The sequence below is a fragment of the Aythya marila genome (assembly GCF_965140915.1).
Source record: "Aythya marila genome assembly, chromosome: 3".
In the NCBI taxonomy this organism is placed as follows: Eukaryota; Metazoa; Chordata; class Aves; order Anseriformes; family Anatidae; genus Aythya; species Aythya marila.
The window spans coordinates 47,872,030-47,887,836 of NC_139044.1; the positions used below are offsets into that span (position 1 = coordinate 47,872,030).

A 15,807-nucleotide genomic window follows, 5' to 3' on the forward strand; every position below is an offset into this window, starting at 1 on the left:
TTAGCTGTAATCTGTCCTTGTGAACTGGCTGCTTCTTCATGATGGGAGTACATTGGGATCGTTCCTGGAGCATATCATTCAAAAAAAAAAAAAAAACCATTGCCTATTCAGTGAATATTCAGGAGGTGCCAAACATTCATTAGTACAATTTTGAGTCCTGAGAGCAAAAGACAAACATATCTCTTACAGAGGGAGAGTGTAACATTTCTGCTATTTCCTTCCTTTCCTTTTCTCACCATCCCCAATATAAGCGGACAGTTTCTTGGCTGGTGTGTGCTCATTCATATCCTGATCTATGGCAGGCATTGGAAAGATGACAGAACAAACCATCCAATTTTTCAAAGCTGAGGTACAGAAATGAGGCAAAGAGCCACTCTGGTAGCATTACAGCCTAATTCTGTCTGCCCAGTGTCCTCACATAAATACTGATGCTCCCCCTGAGGCAGCCTTAATGCTAAAGGAGAGGTGTCTTAGTACTGCCTTTCAGCAGTGTTACAGACTTGTTGATCATCTGTATGGTTAATGGACAGATGCAAGACTCAAAGACACTGGTCATGTTAGCTGAAGGCTAAAAAAAATACAAGGAAAAATAAGTAATTTATCTTATTATGATTGCTATTGGGTTAAAGATGCTATCTTTTACTAAGCTTTGAACCTGACGAATTTCTTAGATATCCAGGGATGGACAAAATTTAAGTTTCAGTTGTAATAGTATCGGATGGATGGGGATCTAATGCATCTGTGGCAGAGATCCAGCAATATTTACGGACTGAACCATGGAATTGGCTGTGTCATATGCAATAGTCAGGGAAGGTAACCACTAGTTAAAGAAATACTGCAGTTTATGACTTTTTATTTAAAATTTGTTAGCTCTTCAGACTTCTCTGAAGCCCAAGACAAGACTCTTTGGGTGCCAGTGCAATGTAACGTCACCTGTGAAAGAGAAATTCAGACATGGGCGTTTTGTTTCTTATACAGTCTAGATTTATTCTGTAATCACTTTAAATTCTTCATCACTCTTTACCCCAAGTGCTTGTTAGCATGGTTGGAAAAGAAAGAAATCTTGCAAACCTGTAATTGCAGGCACTTTTTTTGTGCCATAAGAAGCACAGTCTGACAAGCTGATGTCATATAGCATTTGAATTTTTCCTTCCTTGAGCCATTTTTGTGGCTTACATTCACATAAAAATTCAAATCTGATTGCCAGAGGAAATTAAGCTCAGAGTAAAGGGTTGATTCTCTACAGGAAACACTTAACAACAAATTTAAACAGTTGGATTCTACTTTAAAAGAGACTGATGGGAAAGTTTAAGTCCTAGAAATCAGCACTAATATTCAGGATATGATGATTATAATACATGCTAAGTAGCTACTCTGAAACCAAGACTTCCTCTGTGGCTCAAGTAATTTAAAGGAACTTTTCAGCATGCAAAAACAGTTTATTTTGGAAACCTGGTGAACAAATTCAATAGAACCCAATAGAGCCCACATGGCTGGGCTTTAGGGGCTAGGGGAAATAATTTAATCTTGCTGAAAACTGCAGTCTTGGTTCAACCAAGAAGTTAGCATATATCAGAAATTGTATTTCTCAATGAGACTTTGGTGAAAATAGATAAAAATAGAAGGGAAGAGGGGGGAGTTTGTGCCCTTCCAGGACAGGAAGGGCATGAGTTTTTCATGTTATTTTGTATGAAAGTCTAGTCATTCTTGCTGAAAAATTACTGTTGCAATTAATATACTGCATCTTTAGCTATCAGGTGTTAGAGTATCTGTGGCATGTTAGTTTTGCTTTCCTGGTGACTGGCTACATGTCTACTAGGCTTTAGATCCCTCTGAGGTAACTTTCCAGGCAAAAATACATTTTATGATTAGATGAGATGCCTTCATTTCTTTGTCTCTACTCTGGGACAATGGGTGAGAGAAGAGCTGGATGGTGCTGAAGAACCATGCTTCCTCTGTCTTTGTCACAGAGATGTTGTGACTCAAAGTAATGGCAGCAGAGTTGTGATGGAATTATTGGAGTCCCAGCCACCACTTGCAGAGGAAGGGAGTGAAATGTAGAGTGTAACTGCCTTTAGACAAGCAAAGCAAATCAGAAATGCCATTGCTTAAAAATGAGTAAAATCAGTTTCACACAGAATACTTCTCTGAATGGTTGAAATAGTATCGTCTGAGCAGCAGCAGCTTGAGGGATTCTGCTGTTTGTTTCCACTGGGTCTTCTCCAGTAGATAAGGAAAGAATAACATGTGGTAGGTACTGCGTTCCTTGTTGTTTTCTCTACACAACAGGGACTACAAAACTGTAGTTGCATGTGTAATTTCCAGAGGTTGGAAATATAACATCATATACTTAATAGCCTATCATGCCTGTTATTTGAATCCTGATTGTATCCATCTTCTGTTTTTAGTTTTCAATGCAAATACATGTATTAACTGAAAATGTTATCGAATGAATCAATCATCAAATGTCATCAATTAATCAATCAATGAATATCGCATGCAATAAGTTAGGGTTACTTTCACAATGGATTGTGAATAAGATCTCTTGATCATTAATACTTTGTTACACCGCATTAGATTGCTGGTTAAGAATAAATTACTGAATTGTAGCTATAACTGTCCTGTTCTTATTTTTCAAACAGTATCTCTTTGTCGAGTGAAATCTGAAAAAATGAATGATAAGAAATATTCTCCTATGGCAAGAGGAATAAATAGACTGCTTTTTTTTTTAAAAAAAAAAAGTGTATGAAAGTGGAATTGAAGTATGGTGAGAACAGAACTTTATTGCCTTTGTCACCCCTTGAGAATTCATGACAAAAACTCATTTATGATGAGACTTTTAGTTACATTTTTATATGCCTAAAATCTAGCCTTAATTGACTTGATCAGAAATAAAACACCAGGTCTTCTGAAGAATTATTGATAATGTGCATTTCCCATCCCACTCAAAATACTTTCCATGCCATATCTATCCATTCAAATATTTGTTATGCACCAAATTGTTCTTGATATCCTCAACTGAATAAAAGGTATGGTGAGTATGTTTGAAGAAAAAGTGGAACTGTGTGTTTTTAATACTTTTTTTTTCCTTGCATGACTTCACTCAAAGCTAATTAAAAATAGGAGATATTCTGAAAATGTATTACACTGCTTTCCCTGAAATATAACATCTTTTAGTCATCCATATATGTTTAAATTGCAATTGCCTTTGCTGAACAGAAAAGAATGGAAAAAAAATCAGAACAATACAAGTTTTCTCCCCTGAACTGGCACTTGTCTTAAAGTAGTAATAATAAAAAAAATACCTCCCTTCCTCCCCTACTCCATATATAGTTCAGAGTTGATGTAGTCACTGAGGCCAAGCATAGTCTATTTTTACTACCTCAATGAAGAGTTGGCAAAGAGTACTCATCCTAAAGAGCTTTTATCATGAATAACAGGTCTTTGTTCTTAGCCAGAGGCATTTTTGAAAAGGGCAATGGAGTTCGGTAAGAAAGCAGGTATTAGAGAGATACTCATGGTGCTTTTGCCTATTGCCAAATTAAATACATGTATATGCTTCATACAGGCATTGAAATTTATTATTTTAGCCCTTTTTTTTCATCCTTTTTTATCAAAAGGTGTTTCAGCTTAGTTTTGAGGTCAGCTTGATTATCAGCAATATATTAGCAAGGTTACAATGCTGCATCTCTCCTAGGTAATGTTTTATCTTTGTATTCCATAAAGGCATTTCTTTGAAAGCTCTTCTAGCAGCATTCATGAGCTGCTGTTCTGTCTTACTGTGTGTTCTGCAGCAGAGATTCTGTGGATTTGGAAGTCTAAGGGACTTTGCTTCTTGCTGATTTGATTCTATTCTGAATTATGTAGGTGTGACATCAGGTATTGAACTTTTCACGTTATCTTTGTTTTCAAATGGAAAAATTGACTGAACATTTAATTTAAGGCAAAGGAATGTTATCTGAATGTAGCTATGACTACTTGTGAAAGATTAATATTGGAATGTGAATAGTCAATGTTACCAACATCTCTAATCTTTGCATCACTGTTCCTAAAATCTGTTGCGAATCAACAAATCCTGAAGTATCCTCCAAATTCACTGTCATTTAATCTTTATTATTGTCCTACTTAAGAATGCTTGTGGTTCATTACTAGCTCTCTACTTGCTATAGCAATTAATTTGTATCTAGCTTTTAATATTAAAATGATACTTAAGGAGTTGCATGCTACAGATTAAATGCTGTTTTAATAATATGTGCAAATCCTTTCCCTCAAAATGAGTCATTTGCTTGCTTGTACGTTACCACAAAGGCAGTCCACGAATGCTGTACTGATCATTGTTTTGCCTAGGGGGTGACCCAGCTAGCCATACTCAAGGGTCATTTCCCAGCATAGGGAAGTCAGCAGACATTTGGAACAGTCTTCACACCTCTGATATTGTGATCGAGCATCCGTCTGAATTACAGGAAATCCAAAGAAAAAGTTTGATTTTGATTGGAATCTTAAATTTATATATATACACACACACACACATATTATAGAATGGAGATTGCTACTGTCATCAGCACTTTTAAGGTAGAGCCTAAGGTTAATTTTTCAGATACAGAAATTGAAAGAGCAATTCTAGATGAACTCTGGACATAAAAGAAACAGAAGTCTCATCTGAGATTTAGGTAGCTATAAGAATGCGTGTTTTACTTCTGCATCTTTTGATTCTAAACTATGTTGCTAATATTCAGATAATGTTAATTTTTTTTTAATCTTAACAACTGTTTGTGTATTACAATCACTTCCTACTTAAAACAACCAATACAGAGTTATAACCTCTAAATAAGGTGGTGCTTACAGTGGTGAAAACCTGACTTGAGGTTCTTGGAAGAATTTATCTGCTGAGCTGTGAAGGAAATGAGGAAGCTGGTAATGCACGCCACTGTTCTGAGGATCTCCCAGGAATCAAGGCTACTCAAAATGCTATTGGCTCACAGAAGAAAGTGGAGCAGTATACAATGCATTCAGGAGCTTATTAAAGATCCGTTCAAGACTTGACTCTAGTAATCTCTCTCTAGGAATTATTCTTTGGCTGTACAGCCTTCCTCACATTAGTTAACTAATGGAACTTAAGCAGCTCTCCTGTATGTTTGTTTAAGAAGTTGTTTTACATTTAGGTAATATCACACTTGCTGGGTTTTTCACTAGAGAAAGATTCCCATCCCAGAAAACTTAATTGATTCAAAGGCTATTTTGAAGTAGATTTCTTTCAATTTGTCCACTGAGTATCTACCTACAATTTTAGCTGCAAAAGATGTTGAAACCTTATCATAGGAGTGTGCCAGGATGGCATTGTGTTCTCTTATTTGGCAGAATAAATCTCCTTTCATGTATCACTGTACTTATAAGTGCTAATAATTTGAAAAATGAAAACTATACTATCAATATATACATACTGAATGTATATACAACATGTTACATGCTTTGTTATAAATAAATTTATTTACCTATTGATTCTAAATAAATGTGTGGGTCATGCATGATTGATATATGCATGTGTATATATACATGTATGTAGCTTAGGGACTGATCTTGACCAATAGCTTATTTAAAAAAAAAAAAGTTGAAAAAAAAAAATTCAAAAGCTGAGGTTCCTCAAAATTTTTAAGCAGTTTTCACGGCAGTAAGAACTGCATGTAGAAACCTGTATTTTCACTTGTGATTTGCACATCAGCTGAAATGCAGGATATTTTGACACTTTCTAGCAAAGAGCAGTACCTTTTCTGACACTCCTGTTTACTGAACCAGGGAATAGGCATTAAAAGGTTACTGTTTTTGTGGTTCCTGTGATGTACTATTCCCTGTCAGATGCCAGTCACCCACTGGTGGTTTGAGCATCACTTTGGTCACTTTCCTAGATCGTTTGAACATCTAGTAGACAGTTTGTTTGTAATCATGAGTTAGGGGTATCCTAATTTCTTTATTTGGAAAGACAGAATTTAGGGAGAGATGCTTTTTTTTTTTTTTCTGTAAAATATCAAATAAGATTTTTTGATAACAAATAAGATTTTTTGATAAATTTGAGTATTTACCTCTGAGGGATGAGTTTCATGCAAAGTTAGCAAGCAGTGACCATGCATCCTTGAACCTTTTCTTCCCCCTTGCAATTTTTACCGTGTTGTGTGACATATAAGCAGTAGCAGGAATGAAGAATATGAATGAAACAGGAATGAAAAGTATGTAAGAGCAATGCCTGCTCCTTTCTCTGAATAACAATCTATCAGATACACTGTCAAAAGGGTGCCATTTGTAATGTTAAATAGAATGTTCACAATTTCAGGGGACCTATGCCTTTAGGCAAGAAAATGATTTAAAGGTATTCTCTGCAGTAGAAGATGACCATAAAACTACACACTTCATGAACGTAGACATTTTTTTTCCTCAGTAATTTCTTCACATCCATACTTAATGCAGATCATGAAAACTTAACAAAAACAACAATGCATTTTATTTTGACCAAATGAGAACAAAGTGCACAATAGAGGAATTTCTACTAGTAGTAATTTCTTACTACTATTAGTGGTAACTTTTCCTATTTTGAAATGTTCTAGAAGTGGTGAGATAGTGATGTAGACTCCATTAAATTTTAACTATCTTTTTTATGTTATTCCATAAGCTTTGTTGTTATAAGGTTAAAATTCTGAAAATACTGTTATACAGCAGCATATAAACTCAATATAGGAAGATATTTTGGTGTTAATCTTAAGAAGTAACTTTGTAAATATATTTGATATTACAAATTAGTGAGTTGTGTTTTTTACAAAACATGTAAAACCAAGCTGGTTACACTTTTAATTGCAGTTCTGAACCAAATTGAGTTCAGGACTTATATGCATTCCGGTTGTATGAATGATCTTAAAACTATGATTAACAAAAAAAAGAGGCAGTGCAGTCTATGCTGCCAGAGGTGTCAGGTGCTCTCAGATTCCAAGTGCTATATTTTAGAGCAGTTTTAAAGAAGATAAGCAGAAGTATAGAGAAGTAATTTTCCCAGAGTTATGAAGAAACTCTGAAAAGTAGCTCCACTTCCACCTCCTCTCTCCTCTTTTTTTGTGGTTTTAGTTTTTTTCTTCACATGAAAGTCTTGGAATTTTAAATCTTTTCTTTAAAAAAAAAAAAAAAAAAAAAGTTCAAGTCTAAATGTTTTTTCAAGTATTTTAAAGGCTAATTCTTTTATTGTTCAAATTTTCTTTGTTTGTGACCCACAAAAAAATAAATAAATAAATAAAAAATGATACTGGGTAAGGACTTTTATCAAAAAAAATATCTTATTGTGTATTTCCTTGCCCATAGTTTATCTATTCTGGAGTAGTGGGTGGTTAATATACTCTTAGTTCTATGTGAAAGATTTACTGAAGCGAAAAGATATTTTCAATTATTCTACTTCATTTTAATAAATCTTTACTTTTTTTTTTTTTTTTAATGCATTTGTAAAGAAAAACCAAGCTTCAAAACCATTAGGAAATGAAGCAACAATTAAAATTACATTTCTAAAAGTTTTGCAAGTTTTGTCTTCTAGCCGTCCTTCAGCTTCTTTCTTCTCCTTAATCTCCTGGCCAGATATCAGGGGCTTGCATAGTGTCCCATTCAGAAGTCATAACAGTTACTAGTTGTTAGCAGTTGTTCTGAAACCCCCAGACATCAGAGACTTCAAAGAAAGAACATACAAATACAAATAGCTCTCTATTGTCACTTCACGAGTTGTTAAAACATTCCTCACAAGCCATTCACAGGGACACTCCAGTCACATCTATAGCAGTGCTAAATCAACCACAAAGAAGGCAAAAAGGCTGTAACTGTTAGGAATAAGAGTTCGAAATAACAAAAGCAAATAGGCTCATGGATTTAAGGAATATTTCTGAAGATTTAATAAATTGACTATAATGAGGGGGAGACTGGGACACTGGGAGGGAAGGGAAGAAACCACATCTGTGGAAGAATTAAATTGCCAGTGCAGGACCCAGAGACAGACAGAACTGCTCTTTCTTGGCACGAATTGTTAAAATATTCCTTTGCAAGGTACAAGAATTATATACATTAACCTTTCTGTTTTTCTTAGACTAGTGGTTATACAAGGGTATGTAAGACAGAAGGTCACATTCATCATACCATGCGACCCTAGCACTGTTCCATACTGACACGAATCAGATGAACATATATCACAGTTGTCTGCTAACAACTGCTAACTGCTGCAAATACGTATTTCAGAAATGAGTCCTTAACTTATGGTGGAGTTTATGATGTTCAATGTATTGCGTATCAAGGGCTTCTCTGAGAAGCAGAATTTACTAACCTAAAAGGAAAGCTGTATTAATACTTCTGATATCCCAGTTACCAGACTTGATGTTAGAGGTATTACTGCATAGTGCTGTGTCTGTCTCATGTAGAAATATGCGGTATATCTAAATGAGATATATTGAGAGAGAACTGTAATTCACAGCTCTGCTTCCCAGACGTAGAAGAATTCCTTGTAAGGATTGATACAGAGTGTGGAAGGAAGAATGTTTTCTGGTCTGACTTTGTACAGTTCTGTATCAAATCTCAGTGCAAGTTTGAGTAGGAGAAGAAGGTGATGTTATATTAAACAAAGCTTACTCCACTCATTCATACTAGTGTTCTTGTATTCATATACCAACAAACACTGAGGTATGTGTCTGGATAGTCTAGCTAGGAACTTGGGGTGTCAGGGAGGACCAGGAAACACCATCTTACAAGTCTCTTTCATAGCTTTTGGGTTGTTCTTATCCCTGCTTTTTTGGATGTGACTTTCATGCCCTGAAAATGTTCACACTGACTGTAATTTTCTTTTTCTTCATTCTGTCCCACCTATGTGAGTCATTAGGAAACACTGTCGATTGAATCACTGTCTTTGTGTCTCTTTTTCTGGTTGCAGTTTGTTTTGTTTTGTTTTGTTTTTATTTTATTTTTTATTTATTTATTTATTTATTTTTTATTTTTTTTCCTTTGCATGGATGCCTAGAGAGTCACTTGTGATCTTGGTACCATCAACACTTGTCATTCAATTTCCTCTGATGCTTTTACACCTGTACATTTGAATTCACACTTAATTTATACCAGTCTTAATGTTTACTTTAGAAACCTGCAACAACAACAAGAAAGGTCTTTAAGGAAAAAAAAAAATGGAAGCTGTCATCTGTGGCTTTTATTGCAAGGCACATGTCTTCAGACTGCTTTTATTTACAGATGCACACAATGATTTGGACACTCAAAACAAGCTATAGAGCACTAAGAACTAAAGCAACTTAATTCAAATGCTACGTAACAAAGAATTATAAATATGTGTCCAAAGAGAACCAGAGCTTCCTTTTAGTATGATGATAAAATCATGTTTATATAGATTTCCAATGTCACAAAAATCGAGGTCAGGATTCGCTAATTTAGAAAAAAATCTGTTCTAGAAGTCAGAAAATGGTAATATGTAACAAAAAAGTGGAAATGGTTGCAGTTCATAATACTCTGCCTTTTGATGACTATGCCTAAATGAAGTCAAGGTCAAGTCATTTTTCTATAAATCCAGAAATTCACATAGTGTATCACACTGATGTCAAATCAGTGCACAAATAGATATCAACTTAACCTGGAAAATCATGGAACAAAATACCTGGATTTCTATTTTTGCAAGTGATTCTTTCTAAACCTCTCCTAATGACTGCCCTTTTCTGTTGGCAGTGGTGATTTGTCTGTTGTCTCAGTTGTCAGTTAGCCTAAGATAAAGGGAGGACATGAGCTGCAGGTATGTAATCTTCTCTTTATCTCTCCTTCAATATTTCAGGAGTTTTACTTTAAATGTGGAGCACACCCAACAACTGACAGTGAAACATCTGTGGCTTTGAACCTCGTTACAACAAACAGTCGCTCTATCACATGTATAACATGCACAGATATTAGGTAAGTACAATGAAAAGTGTCAGAGATTCACAGTCTCAGTGTTTCAGAGTACTTCTCACTTTCAAAGAGCTTTTTTCCCTCTGCTGGTTTTCCTTTTTAAACCTTTTTTTTTTTTTTTTTTTTTTTTTTTCCCAGTATTTTGGTGGAAAACGGGCCACGTATTCAGGTATATTCTTTATTTTGATGGTATAATTACAGTTTACATTTTTATAACTCAGCTAAAATACAGGTGGAAACCTGACTGCTACAGTCTGAAATGCTTAAGATAGTGGTATAGCTGTATAGATCTGTACCTTCGCTTTGTATCTGAGAACCAGTGAACGAAAGCACGATTTTGAGGTGGACAAACTATTCCTGTGTAAAGAAACCTCTTGATATTTATTTTTATAAATCAAAGCAAAATTACTTATGGTGCATTTGTTCTCGTATTCTTTTTTATTGCCATTTTAAATGCTGTAATCTATCTTACCGTATGGTGTTTGGGCACATACATTCAAGAATACCATTGTCTGCAAATGAATGGATTAAAAACCACTTGCCCAACAAAGACAAAAGCTACTATTGCTATGAAGAATTAACTGAAACACATTCATCTACTGAATAGGAGAGGTTTTGAGGCTCTACCTCAAAACCAATAACGCCATGTTATTTATTTTAAGTATTTCTGTTGATTCATCTGTGTTTTGAAATATGAGAAAGTATTTAGGAAAAAAAAAAGTGAATTCCTATGAGACAGTAAGTTAAATGTTGAGGGGTATCTTGAGGGGAAAAGCTGGTTTACTTGGAAGTCAATTTCCTACTGGAAATTTTAGTCTTTAACTCTGATTATAGCCCATACAGAGTATAATATTATGTTGTGCTTGTGTGGTAGTGCATTGATATCTGATTGTTTGCTTGTATATTGTATATTGATTGTATATGGTTGAAGAACATTCTTCTTACTTATAGATTAAAAGATAGTTGTACATTGAAAAGAAAGAGTATGGTGTCCAGCACTTCGCATACATGCAGGGCTTCGGAAGTTGTTGTGCATCTGTTTCAGAGTCTACTGTGCAAAATTGCTTAGCTGTCCTAATGGTTAGGTATGCAGCAGTATTAACCTCTCTGTAATTAAGGATAATGTGCGGTTTCCATTCTTAGCCCAGCCTTTTTCTTTTCCAAAGAACAAGAGTGTAAAATATCAGCCATAAATGTGTTTACTTAGGCTTGAGAATTGGTTATAATTATTTCAATCAAATTTGAAATGGGTATGTTGACATTTTCCTGAATTGATATATTCAGTACAAAACTACTCATCTGTAGTCGTGAATTTGTAATTTCTGTCACGGTTTTGTGACAAAATCCCAAAGGAAAGAAAGTTTGGACTGAATTTTCTGAAATTGCTTAGCTGAATTGTTCCTAGGACTAACTATTGACTTCCTAAACTTTACTAGTAAATGTTACTTGGACTATTTATTACAATATCACAGAAGTATGCTAATTCTCATTTATTTAAGTTAAGGCATCAAATGACTGTGGAAACCTAAGTTGCAGTAGACTTATCTCAGCCCATCATTATGGGAGCATTTATTCATAAATAAGCTTGTTGGATTTATACAGCAAACAAGGAAGGATTTAGATACTTGACCAGCTTGCAAGGCAGTAACAGTTGCTAGTTACCTACCCATGCTGGGGCTACAGGAAAGACTGATTATGTTTATGAGTGACTTCAATCTTCTTATTTTAAGTAGCAGATTCAGTTGGTCATAAATAGGTTTGTCTTCCACTATGGAGCATAAACTTTTTTTTAGAAAATGAAAGTTCTGTTTGGTTTCCTGAATGGCTAATAGATTTTACTTGATCATAGCAAGATCTCTGAAGCCTGTGGCATGAGTGAGAGATATCTGCCACCTCTTTAATAACAACAACAACAACAAAAAAAAAACAGCCTACAGATCAGCTTTATTCTTGTCAGTCCCCAGAAACTCAGGGGATCATGCTTCCATCCCAGTATGTCTTATGGGACATAGAATTATTTTATTTTTTTTTTGGCAGAAGGCACTGAAATCCTTTATCCCAGGAGTAAAGGAGTGTGCAGGGGAGTCCTCCAGCAGCTTGTTGTTGTTATAAGCATACTAATAAATTTACGTAAGCAGATTTCAGCTTCTCAATTCCTAGCACTGTAGGCATAGGCTTCTTCTCTAATTACATCTAGAGATGTAATGAAATTATGATGAGGATATCTCATCCTTTTCTTGTTTACTTCATAAAATTTTGAGGATGACCTTTGTTCTCCTGCACACCTCCTAATCTACTCCCACCCATTAGCAAGTCTTTTGTTCTGGCCATTGGGACTGCACAAGGTGAAATCTGTAGGAATTAGACAATATTATTTCAGATCCTCTTCTCTTTTGTAGTTGACTAACTTGATTTTACCTTGACTCTGTCTTAGGGCAGATAGCACCCTTGCTTACAATAAAATGTATGCCAAGGAGAACTGTAAAGTGATAGTTGGTCAAAAGAAAGTAGCAAGGTACGTTTGAACTCTATGCTGATTCATATGGTATGTCTTCTAGAAAGAGATAATTTTGAAAGCATCCTTTTTGGTGTAGTTGCAGAACTAGCAGCTCCAAATATCAGTCTCTCTCAAATTGTTAATTCAGGATTTCATAGCAAGATTGCAGACTGACCTAAAAGCTGTTAGCTCTCCTGGCTCTTCTAATGATTCACTGGGCAAGAAGTGATTTCTTTTACTGCAGTGCAGAATCCTGGTATCCCTCTGTACTGCTAAATGAAAGAAAGCCAACAACTGATTCCTGATCCTGAGGCAAAAGGTAACAACTGGTAGATGTCCTACGCAGTACTGTGATAGTTTGGCTCTTAGTCACAGCCAGATTGGCGTAATCTTGATGCTAAAACCTGAGGACTCATTGCTGAAACTACATCCACAGAGAAAGTATACCTTTTATCCCAGTGTCCAGACAGTGTGCAATAGGGTTATTCATGTCCTACTATCCACTATGCAGGGCTCAGGAAGCATCCAAACACTTTTCTGAACATGGTGAAGTACAATGAAGAGGTGAAATTACTGCAATAAAACCTGAGTTTCACAGGATAAACATTAGCCATTTCCAGGACCCATGTACTGGATTTTCAAGAAGTCTGTCTTTCTTGATTGCAAGAAAAGTTGTTTCTTCCTGACAGCTTACTGGGCTCTCCTCTCGACTTTAAAAACAAAACAAAACAAATAAACAAAAAGATAACAAACAAAAAACAAAACCAAAAAAACTTCTATAGGCACATTTCTGTGTTAAGTTTAAAGTTTTGTAAATGCATTCATATGTTAAATGCTAATTATCTTTCAGAGGTTTTGATTTTTAAAACCACAAGTCTATTTTTACTTTTTTTATATACTGAACATTTGTAGGTGTTATCAAAAAGACCGTAACTCTCCTTCTGAAGTAAAACCAGGAAATAATAAATATCTCAGTTTCTTCTTCATTCTAATACTTTCATCTTACCATTGATCGTTAGGATGAAGATTCTTTGCTTTAATCTTTCAATACTTCCAGTGCCAACCAAGGTTTCTTTATCATTGTTCTTATTCATGTGCATACATACTTCTTGGAGAAAAAAAAAAAAAAAAGTCCAGTGTATGGTTAAACTTTCTTTCTAGGTATAGTCAGTCATCTTCCATATTCTTTTATGGCCAGTCTAGCAAGTTGTTCACATATATGTTTGGGTGAATGAAATAATTTTCCAATTAAAACTTTGAAACAAATCATTTTCATTTCTATTTTTTGACTTATTTCTTTCACCCCAATTGCAAGAATGATCAAAGGTAAGCACGTTTTACACAAAGCTAGAGTTAGAACAATAAAATCAATTATGAGTGTTGTGCAAGGGTTGTTGTAAGTAACTGTGCTAGCTATGAAATCTCTGCTCACTGGTTTGAGTTTTTAACTCTTTTCTCCAACATAGTGTTCTTAGAACATTTATATAGAACTTAAATATATTTATACACATAACCTTGTAACTTTATTTAAACATATAGGTGACTATTTTTGACGGTGATCACTTTCTAATATTCTTATGCAGTTGAAAAATACCAGCTCTGCTGATTGTAGTCTATAACATTCATCTGGAAACGAGCAATATCTGTATTTGGTCCAATAACGGTTACTTAGTGTTAGCTCTGCTACAGGCAAAAAATATATATTCTTCATAATAGATTTCTTTATTATTTTCTGAAAAAAAATGAAATTAAACAAGAAAAAAATGAAATGAAACAAGAAAAATGACAACCAGGTGTTGTTTATGTGCTCGTAGAGAGGGTGGTCAAGCATCGGAATGGGCTGCACAGGGAATTGGTGGAGTCCCCATCTCTGGAAATATTGAAGAGACATGTAGACATGGCACTAAAGGGTCACGGTTTAGTGATGGGACTTGGTAGGTCAGACTGATGGTTGGACTTGAAGATCCTGAAGATCTTTTCCAACCTAGATGATTCTATGATTCATCTGTTTGTTCACATATATTTATCATGAACAACTAGTCCACCACAGGTGGACCAATTAATAAATCTCAAGATGCTTGGCACAACAAACATGATTATAGCTGGGCTTACAGAGCTCATCAAAAATCTTATTTAAAGAAGTAGTGTATTCTATGGTATATAGAAAAATACACAGTGAAAGGAATGTTTAAGCATATTGCCAGTTTTATTCTCAAGCACGTATTCTTTCACCCTGGATTTATATTTGATATGAATATTTTCGTGCAGCTCTGACCAACAGAGTGAAATATTTTAGAGCCAAATACCTTTGTAGGGTTATGCTAAATCCATAGACAGTATTCCACATAGTGTAATGCCTTCCAATGCTTTTTGCTTATCTACAGTGGAGTTGGTATGAATTGGCAGCCTTTATGCATTTATTTCTTTTTGTAGCATTGAAGGTGATGGGTTGCTATTTTATATCTTTGAAGAAGCTCATAATATGTTGAGCAAATGGCTGAAAGTTGAAACAAATACTAAAATGGTACAATCCTCAAGGGGAGATCTGCTTTTGTCAACTGTTTCTAGTAGAAATAACATCAAAAGGGGTTAGGAGTACCCCTGGGTACCTATAAATCAGGCTCAGGAATAACAATGATGTCTAGCAGTGTAAAAATAAAATGTGTGGAACAGAAATGCCTCGCGTCATCTTTCACAAACTAGGTAGGGTACAATTCCTAAAGGCACCATTATTTTTAGCTTTCAACAGATACAGATAAGTACAAGAAATATATAGGGCTTGCTTTCACTTAATAGATAGAAAGAATTGTCCAGAAGTATTTGCTTTTGTGTTGATCAAAAGTTTTTATCTGATAAATCTGTACTTCATAATCTTAGGCAAAAAAAAAAAAAAATAATAATAATAATAATTGTTTAGACAATGGAAACTTATACTTTGTTTTTCTGCAATTCAGAATTCATACTGCTAAAATTGAAGATGGAGCTTGATATTGCTAGTGGTGAGAACTACATATGCAAGATGTTCTTCAAGTGTAACTGTAACTTAAAGTTTTTGTCAAAATTCTTTTCAGCCAAATCAGTTCAGACTCCGATTACATTAAACTTAAGGAGCATTAAATTAAGGAGCAGGAGACTGTTGTAGAAGGGCAGTACTTAGAGGGAAAAACTCAAAGGGAAATTACTATTGGAAGTCCTGTTAGAAATTCAGTAGACATCTCTCTTCAACTTGAATCAATAAGGAACAAATAACTCTGCATGTCACTAGGGACAACTGTGCATTAATCTGATTCTGTAGGGACTACTTTGATCCCCCAAAACCTCTAACTAGCTCTTGATCAGCCATTTTTTCTTCGGTGTGT

At 35.0% G+C, this 15,807-nt stretch overlaps 1 protein-coding gene across 1 annotated transcript in view; it reads left to right on the forward strand.

Moving 5' to 3' along the window:
* Nucleotides 1–15,807, forward strand: part of PRKN (parkin RBR E3 ubiquitin protein ligase) — a 775,548-nt gene that overhangs the window by 379,450 nt on the left and 380,291 nt on the right. The window contains exon 6 of the mRNA XM_082758445.1: nt 9,839–9,954. Within this exon, the coding sequence (XP_082614571.1) occupies nt 9,839–9,954 (116 nt within the window). The remainder of the gene's footprint in view (nt 1–9,838; nt 9,955–15,807) is intronic.